The sequence below is a fragment of the Saimiri boliviensis genome, chromosome 6, assembly GCF_048565385.1.
Source record: "Saimiri boliviensis isolate mSaiBol1 chromosome 6, mSaiBol1.pri, whole genome shotgun sequence".
NCBI lineage: Eukaryota > Metazoa > Chordata > Mammalia > Primates > Cebidae > Saimiri > Saimiri boliviensis.
The window spans coordinates 13,206,393-13,222,331 of NC_133454.1; the positions used below are offsets into that span (position 1 = coordinate 13,206,393).

At 39.6% G+C, this 15,939-nt stretch overlaps 1 protein-coding gene across 5 annotated transcripts in view; it reads left to right on the forward strand.

Annotated features, from left to right (window-relative positions):
• GRM5 (glutamate metabotropic receptor 5) overlaps positions 1–14,916 on the forward strand; it is a 535,146-nt gene extending 520,230 nt beyond the window's left edge. For all 5 annotated transcript variants that reach the window (XM_074400361.1, XM_039462302.2, XM_074400358.1 and 2 more), the window contains one exon: positions 11,897–14,916. In XM_074400361.1, coding sequence (XP_074256462.1) covers positions 11,897–12,803 — 907 coding nt within the window. In that variant the 3' untranslated portion in view covers positions 12,804–14,916. The remainder of the gene's footprint in view (positions 1–11,896) is intronic.
• The last annotated feature ends 1,023 nt before the right edge of the window (positions 14,917–15,939 follow it).

Genomic DNA, 15,939 nt, shown 5'->3' on the forward strand with positions numbered 1-15,939 from the left:
TCAGATCTGAGCATCCCAGAAATCAGATTTGCTCAAGGCTGTCTTGATTGAGAAGGGGGTAAAGGGTCAGAGAGGGTGCTACACAGAGAGGACGAGATCCCAGATAAACACACCAGGCTTCCTTGGGTCGGGTCCAGATCTACAAAGATAGCCATTTGACATATCTCCAGAAAGAAAGGTGTGAGTTTCTCTACAATAGCAAGATGTCATTTAATTTTTGCTTTCTCACCTGTTTGGATATAGCCAAGTTAATGAAAAGATGACAAGTTATACTATATTATTACATTGATATATCCTCGTGGAACAGATAAGGATTTAGCACTATATAAAAGCACACACCCTGTCTCTATCTCTTGCGCGCGCGCGCACACACACACACACACACACACACACACACACGAGACACAGAGAGAGAGATGACAGAAGACATGTAATACTTAAGCTTTCCCTGAGGGAGTAGAAAAGGCCTAGAGACATATGAAAACAGAGGCCAAAATTCACAAGGCCTTGATATCTTTTTTTCCAACTTCACATTTGTTCATATAAATACAGACACACATGCATGCATACACATAATATTTATCCAGGAGGAATAAGTTTAAAGTGAACATTCAGAGAAAAGATGTCAGAGAGCAGATCACTGTGATGGAAACAGTTTCTAATAAGGGTTTGGAGTAGTTAATCCAAATTTGCTTACTCAGGAATTGAATGGAAGGGCTAGAGAAAGCTTAACTCTATGTAGGCGAGGCTTTTATAGGTATTTTTAGGGTCAATAAATAAGGCTTTTTTGGGAAATTCATCCCCACTCCACCCCTCATTGCTTCCAGGAGTCAAAGCCAAGCAACACATTTACTTTGCAAACATCTGGGACTCTTCTGTAGCCGTTACTGAACAACTAGTTCCAGGGAGGGGCTAAGGGGAGCTCAAACAACCACAGAAAACCAAGAGTGTCACTCTCATTTCATTTGCCTGTTTTCTGTAATAAAAATGTAGAATGGATAGTACTCTATGAATTCATGCCTAGGATGATTATCCCAGAGCCAAGTTGCCTGGTGGGGAAAGAAAGCATTTCATAATGTTTGCAGTTGAAGCAGAGCAGAGCACATTTGCCGAACTGTAACATTAGCAGGGCCTTAGACAGATGCTCCCTTACTTTTGCCTTCCTCCCTCAACCCTCACGCTGGGAAAGGAATGAGAATGTAATACTTGCGCATAGCACACTAGCTTCCTGAAATGCGTTTCTGTTTTCCCTTTATGTGAAGAGGCTTTTTTTAACCTTATGTCTGAATATAGTATAACTTGTCATCTTTTCATATTTTCACAGTGGACAGTCTAAGTGTGATTCAGAGCAGAATCCTCCTGATTGCAGGAGAAGTGAAAGAGTCCTAAACAGGGAGGTGGCTCTAAGAACTGGAAATTCTCTAAACCCTGTTACTGTGTGAGTTCCTAGCAAGATGGTCCAGCCTCAGGAATGACTGAAACCTCAACACTGAATGTTATTATCTTCTATCTCAGGAGGGGCATGGCATTGGAGTACTTGGAATTTGTTTCCTGAGGTGCTCATGTTGTAGCTCCTGTAAGAGAAGCAAAGACATTCTGAGCCTCCTAGTATCTCTTAGAGAAACAGCTCCCTAAGTCAAATGAAATAGAGAGACCCCCTATTCCCCCTCCAGTGCCAAAGGAAGGAGGGTGGTATGGGTTATTTTTGAACAAAAAAGAGAATTATTATTGTTATTCTTTTGTGATATAAGCTATGTGAACTATTGACTTTCAATCAGTTGAGTAATTGATTTTCACCTGCAATATGCAGCATCTAATTCTAGTAGGTATAATTGTTTAATAAAGCCTTAGAGAATTTGGTAAGAGTAATGTCATAATAGTCCTTGTTAAATGAGTAGGACCTTGGATCACCCCAAATATAATGTCAGAAGACATTACAGGATTGCCTTTCATTCATTCAATTATTTCTTTCTTCAGGTAAAGCTCACTTATTAACCACCTATTAAGAACCAAGCACTCAAAAGACTCTAGAGAAAAATGGATGACCAAGATATGACTAATGTCCTTGAAAATCTGCAGTCTATTGAGAAACAATCAGAAAAACAGATAACTGCAATGTAATATAAAACCCCTCTAACAAAGGAAAGTTTATGCCTTAGATTAAGTCCCCATTCTTATCATACACTATAGTTTATACCAGCATAAACAGAATTAAAAGTAATAGAATACATAATAACAGATCTAAATTGAGTATTCAGAAAGTATAAGGCATATAGTTATATAAAATTTAAAAGTCCATAAATAAGAGAAAGATTCTGCCATTCCAGTACAGACAGTAGAAGCCAGCTGGCTTTTTAGAATAGATTAGAATTTCTACAATAATCTTCACTTATTTATCTCCAAAGTCAATTTCTAACATGCTATAAAAAAGAAGAAATGGTACCATTGCTATGATTACCATGTATCAGACACTGTACCTGTCCCTGCATGTATGTTATGCATTAAGCTCTCCCAAGAACATATCAAGAAGGGATACATTTTTCTTTCCATGCTACACACAGAGAAATGAGGCTCAGGGAAATGAAATAACATACATAGTAGAGCAATTCCATGAAAAATCTAAAATCAAAGAAACTTCAATATCTGGTTCTGGCACTAGCCAGTGTGTGACTTTGAAGAAGTGCCATTTCTAATCTTTGTTAAGGCATCTCGGCTTAAGACCTAGGGCTTAAATGTCAGGATGAGGAACAGTTTAATGTAGTTTTTATTGTTTTATTTTTAGTTGACACTTAATAATTATACACATTTATAGGATACAGGGATACAGAATGTTTCCTCACGCATCATATACAAAGTGTAACAACAAAAACAGGGTCATTAACATGGCGATGACCACAAACATTTATTTCTTTGTGTTCTGAACATTCAGAATCCTTTCTTCTAGCTTCTTGAAAACATACAACAAATTACCATCAACTACAGGGCTGCAGAGCACCAGAGCTCATCCTCCTATTTAGCTGTAAGCTTGTATCACTTTATCAATACCAGTTCGTTTAGTTTGAGGCTGAGTGCAGGTAACAGAATTGCCGATCAAAATAAATAGTTTAATTTGAGAAGGAAATCTCTGTGATGGCTCAACACAGTTCCGATGCTTGGCACATGCTCCTGTATCATATTCTCCTTTGTTAAGGTGCTTGCTTTTTATGAGGACTTGGGAAGTAACAACCGTGCTAGTACCATTAAGCACTTTAATAACCCACCCCAGAATGAGCATGTAGCTTCTGAAAAGACCTCCTCCTGTTGCTGTTAAACCAAACACTATTTAAAAGAGGATTGAGTGAGTGGTCCTCCTCCCACCAGGAATTTACTAAGGATTAAATGCCTGGTAAGAAATACTTTCTGGGGGAATTATCATAGAAACCTGCAACCACATCTACTTAAGAGAGAAGTGAAAATCCACATCGCTTTGGACTGTTGGAGGAGTTTCATGGGATTAGGCATGTAGAATTAGTTTCCTTTCCATATATGCAATACATGCATTAACTGAGATTTACTTATCCATGCTATTTTAACATCCCCAAGCTTTAAGGCCTCGTTAATATCCACTTTATTTGCAAATCTTTCCTTGAAACTTCTTTCCTCAGTGAGCAACTTTTTCTCTGAATTCTTCTAATACTGATAAGAAAAATCCAAAGTCTTTTTTTTTTTCCACCGTAGTTGTCATATCAGTACATTCCTTTCCATCCTCATTTCTGTCATACTTGTGAATATCTTAACACTGTATTCCCGTATTGTTAAAACAATTATCTTCAATATACCCTGGACACTGCCATTTTGCGTATGCCAGTCTTCATAATTTCTCAATGCCTGAAGGGCTAATTACTTAACTCATAGCAATTAGGCCTTAATATTTTACTAAAGCAGGACCAAGTCTGGAGCCAGACTAGGAATAAAGTCAATGGATGAAGGTAGGGTGAGGGTTTAGAGAAGATTCTCATGGCGCTTGCATTCAAACTGTTCTTATTTCACTCGGAAAAGATCAAACACATAAAATAAGTAACAGCATAAAATATCATTGAAGAATAACACAGAAGAGAATCCATGAGTATTTCTTTCTTCATTTATTGATCGAGCATGCACATTACATATATATCTAATAATTAGCCTACCTAGCTTGTCTAATAGTGTATTAGACCACCTATGTGTTCCAAGCACTAGTAAAAAGCCCAAGGTTAATTACTATTGAGTTATTCAGAGAGCAAAATAAAGAAGACAGTCAACATAAAGACCCTATAGGTCAGGTATGGTCAGGAAGAACTTCCATAGCAGACAAAATGTCAAAACTCTATCTTCTGATGCCTTAACTCCTACTCCATCCCCACACAGTCACAAACTGAAATACTTAGACATTCCTTGTGGATTTCTGGACTTTTGTCATTGCTACAATTATTTAATGCCTGGATGTAACATCTGCAGGCAGCTAGCTTTCCCTGACCACTACCCCTGGGAAGGTTATTCCCTCTTGTGAAGTTCTGAGTCTTTCATTATCTGACCCTACAGAAGCCCAATAAACTGATTACTTGTTGCCATGCTCTGCTGCCACCCCTCACTCTCCTTGCCCTTAGCAAACCCTTCACCTGCCTATCTGCTTCCTCATTCCAACCTTGTAGGGAAAGGAAAAACAACCTCTATCAAAATACTCTGAGTAACTCTATTGTTAGCCTTCTTCTGTATGTATCTTCTCTCTTGAATTAAATTTGACCCTCTTTGAGGGACATCTCATGTATCAGTAACTCTCCGCCACTGTATCAAAAACCATTGATGAAGCAAAGTCATTTGATACCAACATTAGTTGAAATATCAAGATTTTCAAAATAATGGAGAGTTAAGTTTATCCCTGCAATTACAACATTCCTATTTACTGGTATTCCAAATAAGTCAGAGAAAAAAATGTGAGAATTAGAACTATTGGGGTAGAAATTAAGTGTACTATATCATCACAGCATGGGAAAGAAAGGCTAAGAACTGCCATATAATATTAATTTGTATGGCTGTAGGCATCAATTGCCTCCATCATTAAGGCATCCAGTTATTATCTTTGACAAATGTTGGTCTTTAATCAATTTGTGCTGTTTAAGTTAGTGACCAATGAGAGATGTAGGATGCTTTCCTGAGGCTGTGAAGTATGTGATTAAGAAGTACAGAGACCTAGGGTGAGTAAGAGACAATATAAACCAAATAAGTAATTTCCTACTTGAAACCCATATCCTCTTCAAATACTATCCAAATATTTTCTTCCATAGAATAAGTAGAGCTAATTTCAAAAATAAAATATGAAGTCAAAGAAACTGGAAATGGAAATCATGGTATCTCGTTAATTTAGTCCCACTTTCCATTTTGCTAGATGTGTAACTTTGGGCAAATCATCTAATACTATTGGGCCTCCGTTTTTTTCATCTTTGAAAGGAAAATAAAGACTTTGATCCTACTGTATACCTCTGACAACACAGTGTTCTTAAAAGTGCTTTATAAAGCACTCTGCAAATATACAATAGTATTACTTTGATAATTGTGTCTATATTAGACTATTCAGTCCGGAATTCATTTCCATTTCCTCAAGTGTTTTCCTGTATGCATACATCCCTAATGCTTTCATCATGGCTCCTTAAATTGTTTTTCTTAGCAAGATAGCCATTTTTATTCATTTAGGCTGTAACTGGAGCAATGTATGTAAATGATTATGCATTTTCATATATTATAGTATGCTTCTCAGTATAATTTCCAAGATCAAGATGTCACATTTTAGGCAAATCTCAGAAAGAAATTCTTCCAACTATATTGAAATGTCTAAACAGTATCAAATTTCTCTGTATCTTCTTAAAAGACTACCATACTTTCTAACTCAAAGTCAATTATAGAAAGTAAAATATATTCCTGAGGATTTTTTTTAATTAACAGAAAAATGAAACTGCAATTGCAAATTTTCCACTCATATTAATTTATGAGATTCTTTTATTGACCTAATATTCTGATGTCATTCTGCAGGTATCATTTGCTAGGATCGTTTGCCAATGATGTTTCAAATAAAAAAAAAAAATCTTTCTGTGGGCCAGGCACAGTAGTGCACGCCTGTACTATTAGCAATTTGAGAGGCCAAGGTGGGAGGACTACTTAAGTCCAGAAGTTTGAGACTAGGCTGGGCAACAAAGTGAGACTCCCATCTCTACAAAAAATAAGAAAATTATCCAGACATGTTGGTATACACATGTAGTCCCAGCCACTTGGGAGGCTAAGGCAGAAGAATTATTTGAGCCCAAGAGTTCAAGGTTGCAGTGAGCCATCATCGTGCCACTCTACTCCAACCCAGGCAAAAAAGCGAGACTGTGTGTGTGTGTGTGTGCGCGCGCACGCGTGTGTGTGTGTGTATCTTTTTTTATATTAGAAATCTCACAATCACATGAGACTTCCTCCCAGCTATGCCTCAACCCAAAGTTCACAAACAAGAGAGGTTCAGTAAAAAAATATGATTTTTTAAAAAGCATTCAATAATCTTTAGAGGAAATACTTCATTACTCTGATACCTTGAAACTCTGAAAGTTATGAAAACATGAATAAAACATGTAACAAATGAGAGAGGAAGAATTTAGTTGTTTTTTTAATTCGATGAGATAAAAATAAAAATTTTAATTGATTATATGCCAATAAAACCTTTAAAAACTGAGGGGAAAAAAAACTACACCAATCATTCAATAACTAATATAAGCACAAAAATGTATAAATTCCATAGATTTTTGGATGGTCAAATACTTTTTTTCTTTATTAATGTTTGCTTCCTCATGATGGTGTGTCATGCAGAATACTCTAATATCTGCAGGTTTGAGTGGAGGAATAATGAAACGGGGAGAGGTGACTGACATGACTTTCAGAGTCTGCTTGAAATGAATAAATTTGCTAAGTGTCTGACATGGAAGGGAAAGAGAAAAAAAAAAAAAAAAAAACAACTCCGAGAATAAAGATAGAAAGTGTCATTTTGGCAGACCCAAAATGTAAACAAAAACTGATGAAACAAACAAAAAAACTTAATCCTCAAATAACATTATTGATGTACTGCTTTTTGTTTTTCAGAAATAAAAAGCAAATAATTATAACAGAGAAAACATTAGATGACATCATACTATATTTTGCAAAAGGGTGAAATGGTACCTGGAAGAGAGCAGGAAGTTACTTCTGGCTCCCTCCTCAGATGTGGCAAATCCTTTCATCTCGTCCCTTTCTCCTCCATTCTTATTTCCTTCTCCTTTTCTAATGTACAAAATATTCAGTGAGGGAAGGTGACGTGCCGTAGATGGGTAACGAAAATTCCCTTTCATTTTTCTTACCTCAGCCCCCAAGGACAAACATATAATATGGATGCTGAAAAAAGACTCAGCCTAAATAATAGATACAACATCTTAGCTCAACTGAGTGGAAGATTTAATGGTAATGAATAACCCCTTGCATTTGCAGAAGGGCTATGCTCTCTATATAAATTACCCTCATATGTATTATTATCCTTTTGGTTTTTCCCAGAGGTCATGCAAGGTGGGCAGGGAGATTTCTTTCTTTTTTTGCCCCCAATAAGGGAAGAAGCTCAAAGGTGGCAAGTGATTTTCCCAATATCATTCTGAGTCAGATCCTGGACTGAGAATCCGGGTCCTTTCTCCTTGCCACTATTGCTACTGCCTTGATAAGATTTCATCACTGAGCAATTTCACTAAGACAGATATGACTTATAAAAAGTATTTTATGATTTTCGTGGTAGATATCAAGCTTTGTATTTTCATATTTAGTTAATGAAAGTTTTAAAATCTGTAGACATTGAGTATTATTGATTAAAGGGAGGTATATGACAAATAAAAATAGATTCATAAGACAAAATAGAGTTATTAATACTGAATTCATTTTTTCTGAATTCTTTTTAAAACTTAATTCTAATAGAAAATAATTCAGTATGGATTTTAAAAATGAAATGCATTTTATCTACTCTATTATTGGCCCAAGAATATTACTGAGCATCTACCGTGTTCTAAACAATGCCTGGGTACTACTGGGCATAGAGGAAACAGCAGACCCTCTGACGGTGCCTTCATAATGTCCCGTCAAACAGGTAAGACAGATATATAGCAAAGAGTTATTATACACCTTAATGCAGGGGCTATAGGAAGCGAGCCTAGCAGGGTCAGGAAAGCTTTCTTTAAGACAAGACAATTAAGGTAAAATAAAATAATAAAAACAGAGGATAGGCTTAAGCAAAAAGGAATGTAACACAACAAAAAAGCATTTGAGGAAGAAGGTTAACCGAGAATTTAATGGGGTAGATGTGATTACCCAAGGAGCCAGGTTTGGGTGAGAAAATTGGCCGCAGATCATAGAACTCCAGTGTTTATTACAGTTGGTCAGGTAAAGGAAAAAGACCCTGAAATGTTTTACGGCTTGCCAAATATTTTACTTTGCACTGCATTCTCTGTTCCTTAAATGAGGGTTCAAAATGGCACTGAGTACACTTTATTTTCTGAAATGTTGTATTCACATAAAATACAAAAATTGAACATCCTTAGACACCTCTTTACCAGCTCTTTTCACCTACATTGTCTCATTTAATCTCAAGACAACCTTAACCAAATGAGACACTGTCTGTTTCTTTTCAAGGCTTAAAAAGATCACTCTTTTCCAAGCATCTAAAATGGCAGATCCAGAGTAAGAACAGGGTTTTCAGATCCCTTTTCTATTGTACTTTCCATGACACCCCACAGGGCCCTGTTCACTAATAAGGAATCCTATTCATCCATCAAATGCTTATTAAGATTATGCTGAGTGTCACTGAACAATATAGATAAGATCTCCGTCTTCATGGAATGTTCTACTAATAAACAGAATAATGTTGTGAGTAGGTTTTTGGTTTTTTCTTTCTTAAGAGTTCCCATTTACTACAGGGGTAAAAACCTTTCACATTCTAAAGAATGAAATGAAGTACTCAGATTTAGACTCCATCTCTCCGCTTGTCTAGTGTTTTTTGTGTCCACGTTCACTGTTACTCAAATGGTCTGGTGTTCTCTCTCCCTTATGGCCATGGGCACTATAAGCAAAGGCACAGCCAGGAAAGAGATGTCAACACTTTGCACAGAATTGATGAATTAGGATGGTTTCCTCATCAAACATTCACCTAAAGCATTTGCAACATGCTCATGTTGCATCATGTTGCATCATGTTTTGTGGCATGGCTACAGTGATTCCAAAGACTATTACTGCTAACATCCAAAGTTATGTTCCATCATGTTCAACTAAAAGCGTTCCAGAGAGAAAAAAAAAAAAAAAAAAAAAAAAAAAAAAAAAAAAAAAAAAAAACTTTTTAAAAGCAAATGTTTACAAAACCTTTCTCTGCTAGGACCAAGATTGTCCCTAGGGTATAAGTTGGCAGAATAAATGCAGTTAGACTCCTGATTTCAAGCCCATGCTTTGTATTAAAAGGGGGGTTAGTGACCTGGGAGAATAACTGTACCGTTCAAAACACCTGTTTGTTAACCTTCTGGTAAGAGAGACAGGGTGTAGTTGGCAACCATCCTCACAATCAAATCCCATAAATAAACCGGCCCGTTTCTTCTCTGCCATGTTCCAGAAGTTAGTGGTCACCAGGGAAAAAGAAATATAATACTCCAAGTCAGGCTAAAGGAAAAATGGAAAAAATAAATCCTGAAACCACTAGAAAGCAAAAGCAACTGTTTGGCCCTACCCACTCTGCTACTACAGATGCAGGGCAACCTCCAAACCTCAAAATGATTCATTCATCCTTCCTAGGAAGGGCAAGGTGGGGTGGAAGCAGCTCATACTCCAGGATTCTAAAGGACATGAGAATCCAATAAACTGGGTAGATTAAATGGAAAGAAATTTCACAGGAAGGAGCAGAGAAAGAAAAAGAAAGACCATGAAGTAGAAAGGAACAGATTAAGAATTGAGAAGCAGTGTGAAAAGAGGCAAGAAGCATGTCATTACAGGGGCTGCAGAAATGGCGGTCTGTTAGTAAGGGAGTTGGTTTTTCATGCAGAGTGGATCCTGCAGGGGCAGTCTGGTAGGTGGATTCCAAATGAGGTACAGGCCCCTGTCCCTCAGAAGCAAGCCAGCCCTCCAGCAAAAGGGGCCAAAGGGAGTGATGGCGGTCTAGAAAAAACGGAGAGGTTTCTGCTAGTTTCTCAGTTTGTGAAAGGATATGAAAAACAAAGTGCTTCAAAATTACTTTGGGAGCAGAAGGACAGCGTGTGCGTCAAAAGCATAGATCCTTGGAACCCAATCTAGACGATCAGAGTCTCCTGGGGTCACATTTTATATCCTTGACAAATGCCCTAAATGAGTCTTACACAGAATGTAATTTAATAATCATAGGCTGTGATGATAAAACCACAGTCTTCAACTTCTTTTGTGGTCAAGCTGCTAAAGGCTATCTGTTGGTCACAGCCCCTAGAACAGAGCTGTCTCAACTGAAAATAACAGATGCCTAGTAACAGAGATCTTGGATTACTTTGTGATGGGGAACTACACCAGATCTCTTCATATAACATGCCCCTCCAGAGGCCGTGGCTCACACCTGTAATCCCAGCACTTTGGGAGTCTGAGGCAGGTGGATCACTTAAGGTCAGAGATTTGAGACTAGCCTGGCAAACATAGTGAAACCCCAACTCTACTAAAAATACAAAATTAGCTAGGTATGGTGGCACGTGCCTATAATCCCAGCTACTCGGGAGGCTGAAGCAGGAGAATCACTTGAATCCGGGAGGCAGAGATTTCAGTGAGCCAAGATGGTGCCTCTGCACTCCAGGTGCGGCAACAAGAACAAAACTCCGTCTAAAATAAATAAATAAATAAATAAATAAATAAATAAATAAATAAATAATTCTCAAGTGTCAGGCCACGTCCTCTGACCTTATGTGAAGTTCCTGAAAGAAGGTCTGTAGCTTTAGAAGCTACAGTGTCAGTTTTCAGTGGTAAGGAGAGTACCTTCAGGTGCTAAGGCTGAGGCACCAATCACATCTTGAAAGTGGCTTTCAGACCGCAGGGTAGAAGCACAAAGGAGAAAGAGGGAGAAAGGCCTTTAAAAAAAACGTTTCAGTCTGGCAATATTCAGCAGGATGCTAATTTGACTCACTCTTTTAAATGCTGGAGGCATTATACAGCATTCTCACTCATCAAATTGTTATTCAAGAATAGGCGTCAAAATAAATTTGTGAGGTGAATTTCTGTGAAGGAAGTTCTAAATAGAAACGTATGTTCATTAAAGTTTTATTTTCCAGCAGGTAAGGCAGCCTAAGTAAAACTGTGTTCAAAATCAGGAGTTCAGACAGAAAACCCGAGTTACATATAACCACCTCCAGAATAAAGGCTGAACTGGAACCACTGTCTACCTCCTTATATTCCCTGACTTACCCTTTCCCTCCTGTCTGATGATTGCTGGTGAGTTTGGGTCCTAGTGGTAATGTTTCTCTTCAGAGGTCACTAACTCTAGGAACCCTCTGCCCTGTACCAGGCACTTTGCACACAGCCGGGAGACGGCAAGCCCTTGCGTCTATGTGTGCTGCTGCACTCACAGGTGGGCTCAGAACTCCAGCAGAATCCTGATAAATACTCGTTCATCCCGACCAGCAACCGCTTTGACACATTTTCATGACAATGATAACGTTTAACGCAAAACAAGCAAATGAAAGCCACTTCCAAGGTCTCTTTCCATCATGTCCTTTGGATGCGGTGTTTCCTAAAAGAATGAGAAAAGTCCTCATTCTTGGCCCATGAGCACCCACCATTGGGGAAGTGGCGTCCAAACTCCCTGGGCACCTCTCTGAGTCACCTCTCCTTTCCCTTCTCTCCGCAGCTCCAATGGAAAATCCGTCACGTGGGCCCAGAACGAGAAGAGTACCCGGGGACAGCACCTGTGGCAGCGCCTGTCCATCCACATCAACAAGAAAGAGAACCCCAACCAAACGGCGGTCATCAAGCCCTTCCCCAAGAGCACGGAGAGCCGCGGCCTGAGCGCGGGCGCGGGCGGGAGCGCGGGGGGCGTGGGAGCCGCGGGTGGAGCGGGCTGCGCGGGCGCCGGCCCCTGCGGGCCCGAGCCCCCCGACGCCAGCCCCAAGGCGCTGTACCACGCGGCCGAGGCGGAGGAGCAGTTCCCGGCGCCCGCGCGGCCGCGCTCGCCGTCGCCCATCAGCACGCTGAGCCACCGCGCGGGCTCGGCCAGCCGCACCGAGGACGACGTGCCGTCGCTGCACTCGGAGCCCGCGGCGCGCAGCAGCTCCTCGCAGGGCTCGCTCATGGAGCAGATCAGCAGCGTGGTCACCCGCTTCACGGCCAACATCAGCGAGCTCAACTCCATGATGCTGTCCACCGCGGCCCCCAGCCCCGGCGCGGGCGCCCCGCTCTGCTCGTCCTACCTGATCCCCAAAGAGATCCAGCTGCCCACGACCATGACGACCTTTGCCGAGATCCAGCCTCTGCCGGCCATCGAGGTCACGGGCGGCGCGCAGTCTGCGGTGGGGGCGCAGGCGGCTGCGGATGCGGCCCAGGAGAGCCCCGCGGCCGGGCCCGAGGCTGGGGCTGGCAAGCCAGACCTGGAAGAGTTGGTGGCCCTCACCCCACCGTCCCCCTTCAGAGACTCGGTGGACTCGGGGAGCACAACCCCTAACTCGCCAGTATCCGAGTCGGCCCTCTGTATCCCGTCGTCTCCCAAATATGACACTCTTATCATAAGGGATTACACTCAGAGCTCCTCGTCGTTGTGAAGGACCCTGGAAAGCGCGCTGGCTTGCGCGCGCTGAGCGGAGTGGAGCGGAGCCCCCAGTGTTCTCACACACAGTGGCAAGCATAGTCGCCTGGCTACGGCCCAGGGGGAAGATGCCACGTGCACCCCTTGATGGAAACACGAGATCAATAGTGCTATCTCACGACAACCGACGACAAATCTTTTGGCAGATTTTCTTCTAGTGGCCTTAGAAAACGTGGGCTTTTAAGAAACACTGCTGGTATCTTTGAGGGCTGACAAGGCGTCTGTTGCAACAGTTCCAAGTACTTTGCTCCAGGGAAGCAGTGCGTGTGAAACAGCGTAACGGAGGATGAAGAGCATAGTTAATAAGCAACTGTAAAAAGTTTTATTTGTTTACTTTAATTCTTTTCCCAGAAGAGTCTTTGATTCACCAGACATGAATGTACATTTTCTAACTCAAAATCTGGGACCAACACATCAACTTTTCTCTTTCTTTTTTCTTTTTGCTTTTTTCTTTCCTATAAAGACCTTGAAAAGCAGTAACTTGGGTCCAGTATTTACTGAAGCGTTGTGAATGTGTCCCATGCATAACACAGTACTGGATAGTGAGTGCTGCGTTACTGTACTACGTAGGGCTTCAACCAGAGACTCTCCTCTCCAATTTGGTTGTGAAATACTCTTCCAAAAGCCTGCATCGGGAATTCCACCTACTGATTTCAGATTCACCTCCATTAACCAAGAAAACCAGTGGAAGATTTCTTGACTATTTCACCATGTTGCCAATCAATAATGGAGTAGCAAAAAAATATTTTCTGGAATACTGTTTTGTAATTCCCTCACTGGGGTGCATTGTAGCTGGAAATTCTCTTTATATTGATCATTCTTGAGCTCCAGCCCGGCTATCTCTTTCAAGAAAAATGGCCACTCCTTAGGAATGCCGTTCCAATTGCATTGCCAGCTAAAATATTAAAATATGCATTGGGGCTTCTTCATTCCTTTATTTTGAGAACCTGATGCACAAAGAGCTCCTTTGTTCTTTTTGAGTCCCACCACTGGAAGAGTGGTCCATAGACCCCCATGAAGACATTGTCACAATTTGAGAGACTGTTGTTGAAAGGATTAACACAATCTTAACACACTGAAAATTTTAAACTGTGTCAAGTCAGCTTAGTGGAGATTTAGCTACGCCAGTGAGCAGTGATTTTAACTATTCTCGGCTGCTTAAACAAGGCAGCTATGAACTATGACAAATGTAGATTTTTTTCAAAGCAATACAAAATACTAAAAAAGAGGAACCTTAATGAGTATTAACCACACATTCTTAGCCATTCCAAAAAGAGGCAAAGCAATTCTTATTTTCTTTTTTAAAATAATGATTAATATTATTTTGTGCACTTCATACTGTCACTTTTTAAAACTGCAGAAAAGAGATTTAGCATTATAATAGAAACATGTGTGCTTTGATAGTCTCAAATAGGTAGAATTCATAGTTCAAGACCTGAATCCACTGTCATCTTTTCCTTCCTCCCATTGCAGCTATCCTCAGGTACCAAATGTTTTAATTTTTAAATACGGATAGTAATAAATGGAGGAGGTGTCCTATAAATTTAAAGTTCATTTGACCCAGCCTTATACTTAAGATAGCCTTATGAAAAAGATTTGCTTTGAGGCAGAAGTATATTTTTGGCAGAGAGAAAAATAAATAAAACTTTCTCTTTTAACTCAACATCCTTATTTTGGTAAGTATTTTTTTTTTTAAATTTCACATCTACTTAAAGGAAAGTAGACTGTGAAGGCCTGGCGCGGTGGCTCAGGCCTGTAATCCCAGCACTTTGGGAGGTTGAGGCAGGCAGATCACGAGGTCAAGAGATTGAGACCATCCTGGCCAACATGGTGAAACCGCGTCTCTACTAAAAATACAAACAAATTAGCCAGGCATGGTTGCACACGGCTGTGGTCCCAGCTACTTGGGAGGCTGAGGCAGAAGAATCACTTGAAAACAGGAGGTGGAGGTCGCAGCGAGCCGAGATTGCGCCACTGCACTCCAGCCTGGTGACAGAGCAAGACTCCGTCCCTCTCAAAAAAAAAAAAAAAAAAAAAAAAAAAAGAAAGAAAAAAAGAAATAAAGATAATATATTGAGAAATAGAAGTCATTGAGAAATTGATTCATTGATATATCATACTTCACTTTAAAAAATTCTAATAAATATTCTGCTTGTTGAGTTTTCTTTTCTGCTATTTGTTCTTACTTGAAACCCTAAGTCAAAGCTACCAATACAAAGTATTAAAGCTAACATTAATGTACTAAAATATTAATTTAAAAAATCAAACCTCCCATGCTAGATTTGAAAATAACATCATCAAGAGGACCCTGACCCCAATTTTATAATGAGGCTTTTAAAATTTAAGTGAAATCTAGCTGAGTTTCATGGTTTCATTAAGAGCAAATGTCTGCCTCTACCTGAAAAATAAATGTAAATCTTTTGAATAATTAATACCCTCTGGATCCTCATCAAAAGGATGGCATTCACCTGGGGATTCCTATTTTGACATCTTAGGTATTAAAAACCTTTCTCAATATGCTCTCTCTGCATTTTAAAATCCTTATGTTGATTTTCATTCTATTCTCAAGTACAATACGTTTCACTCTAGATCAATAGAACAACATGTTTAAACTTTATCCATGGTTGAATTCATTTTCTATTCTTTTAGTAACATATCTCTTAAAAAGTACACTACCTTAGAAAGTTCATTAGAAATTAAATTTAATGCAAGTAAATTGGCATCTGATAATTCCACATACTATCACAATCAACTGTAGTAATAAAAATGATTTATCCAATTAGAAGAGAACAAGATATATTTTTATCTGTATTTCTATAACTTTTGCCACTTCATTGAATACACTGTATATTGGACATAAGATTATTAGTAATGCATTCTTGAGATCTTTTATTTTGGAATGATGCTAACTCTGTCTCTTTGCCAATTCTAATACCAGGTTCCAAGTAATAACTCTACAGTACAAAGAGAACTGAATATTCATTCTAGGGCTATAGAATATGAACTTCACAATTCATTTGGGTACATTCTCATTGAATTTCCTTCAAAACAATCTGTTCCTGGTGCCCAGTGATAATTCAGTCGGGACCAGC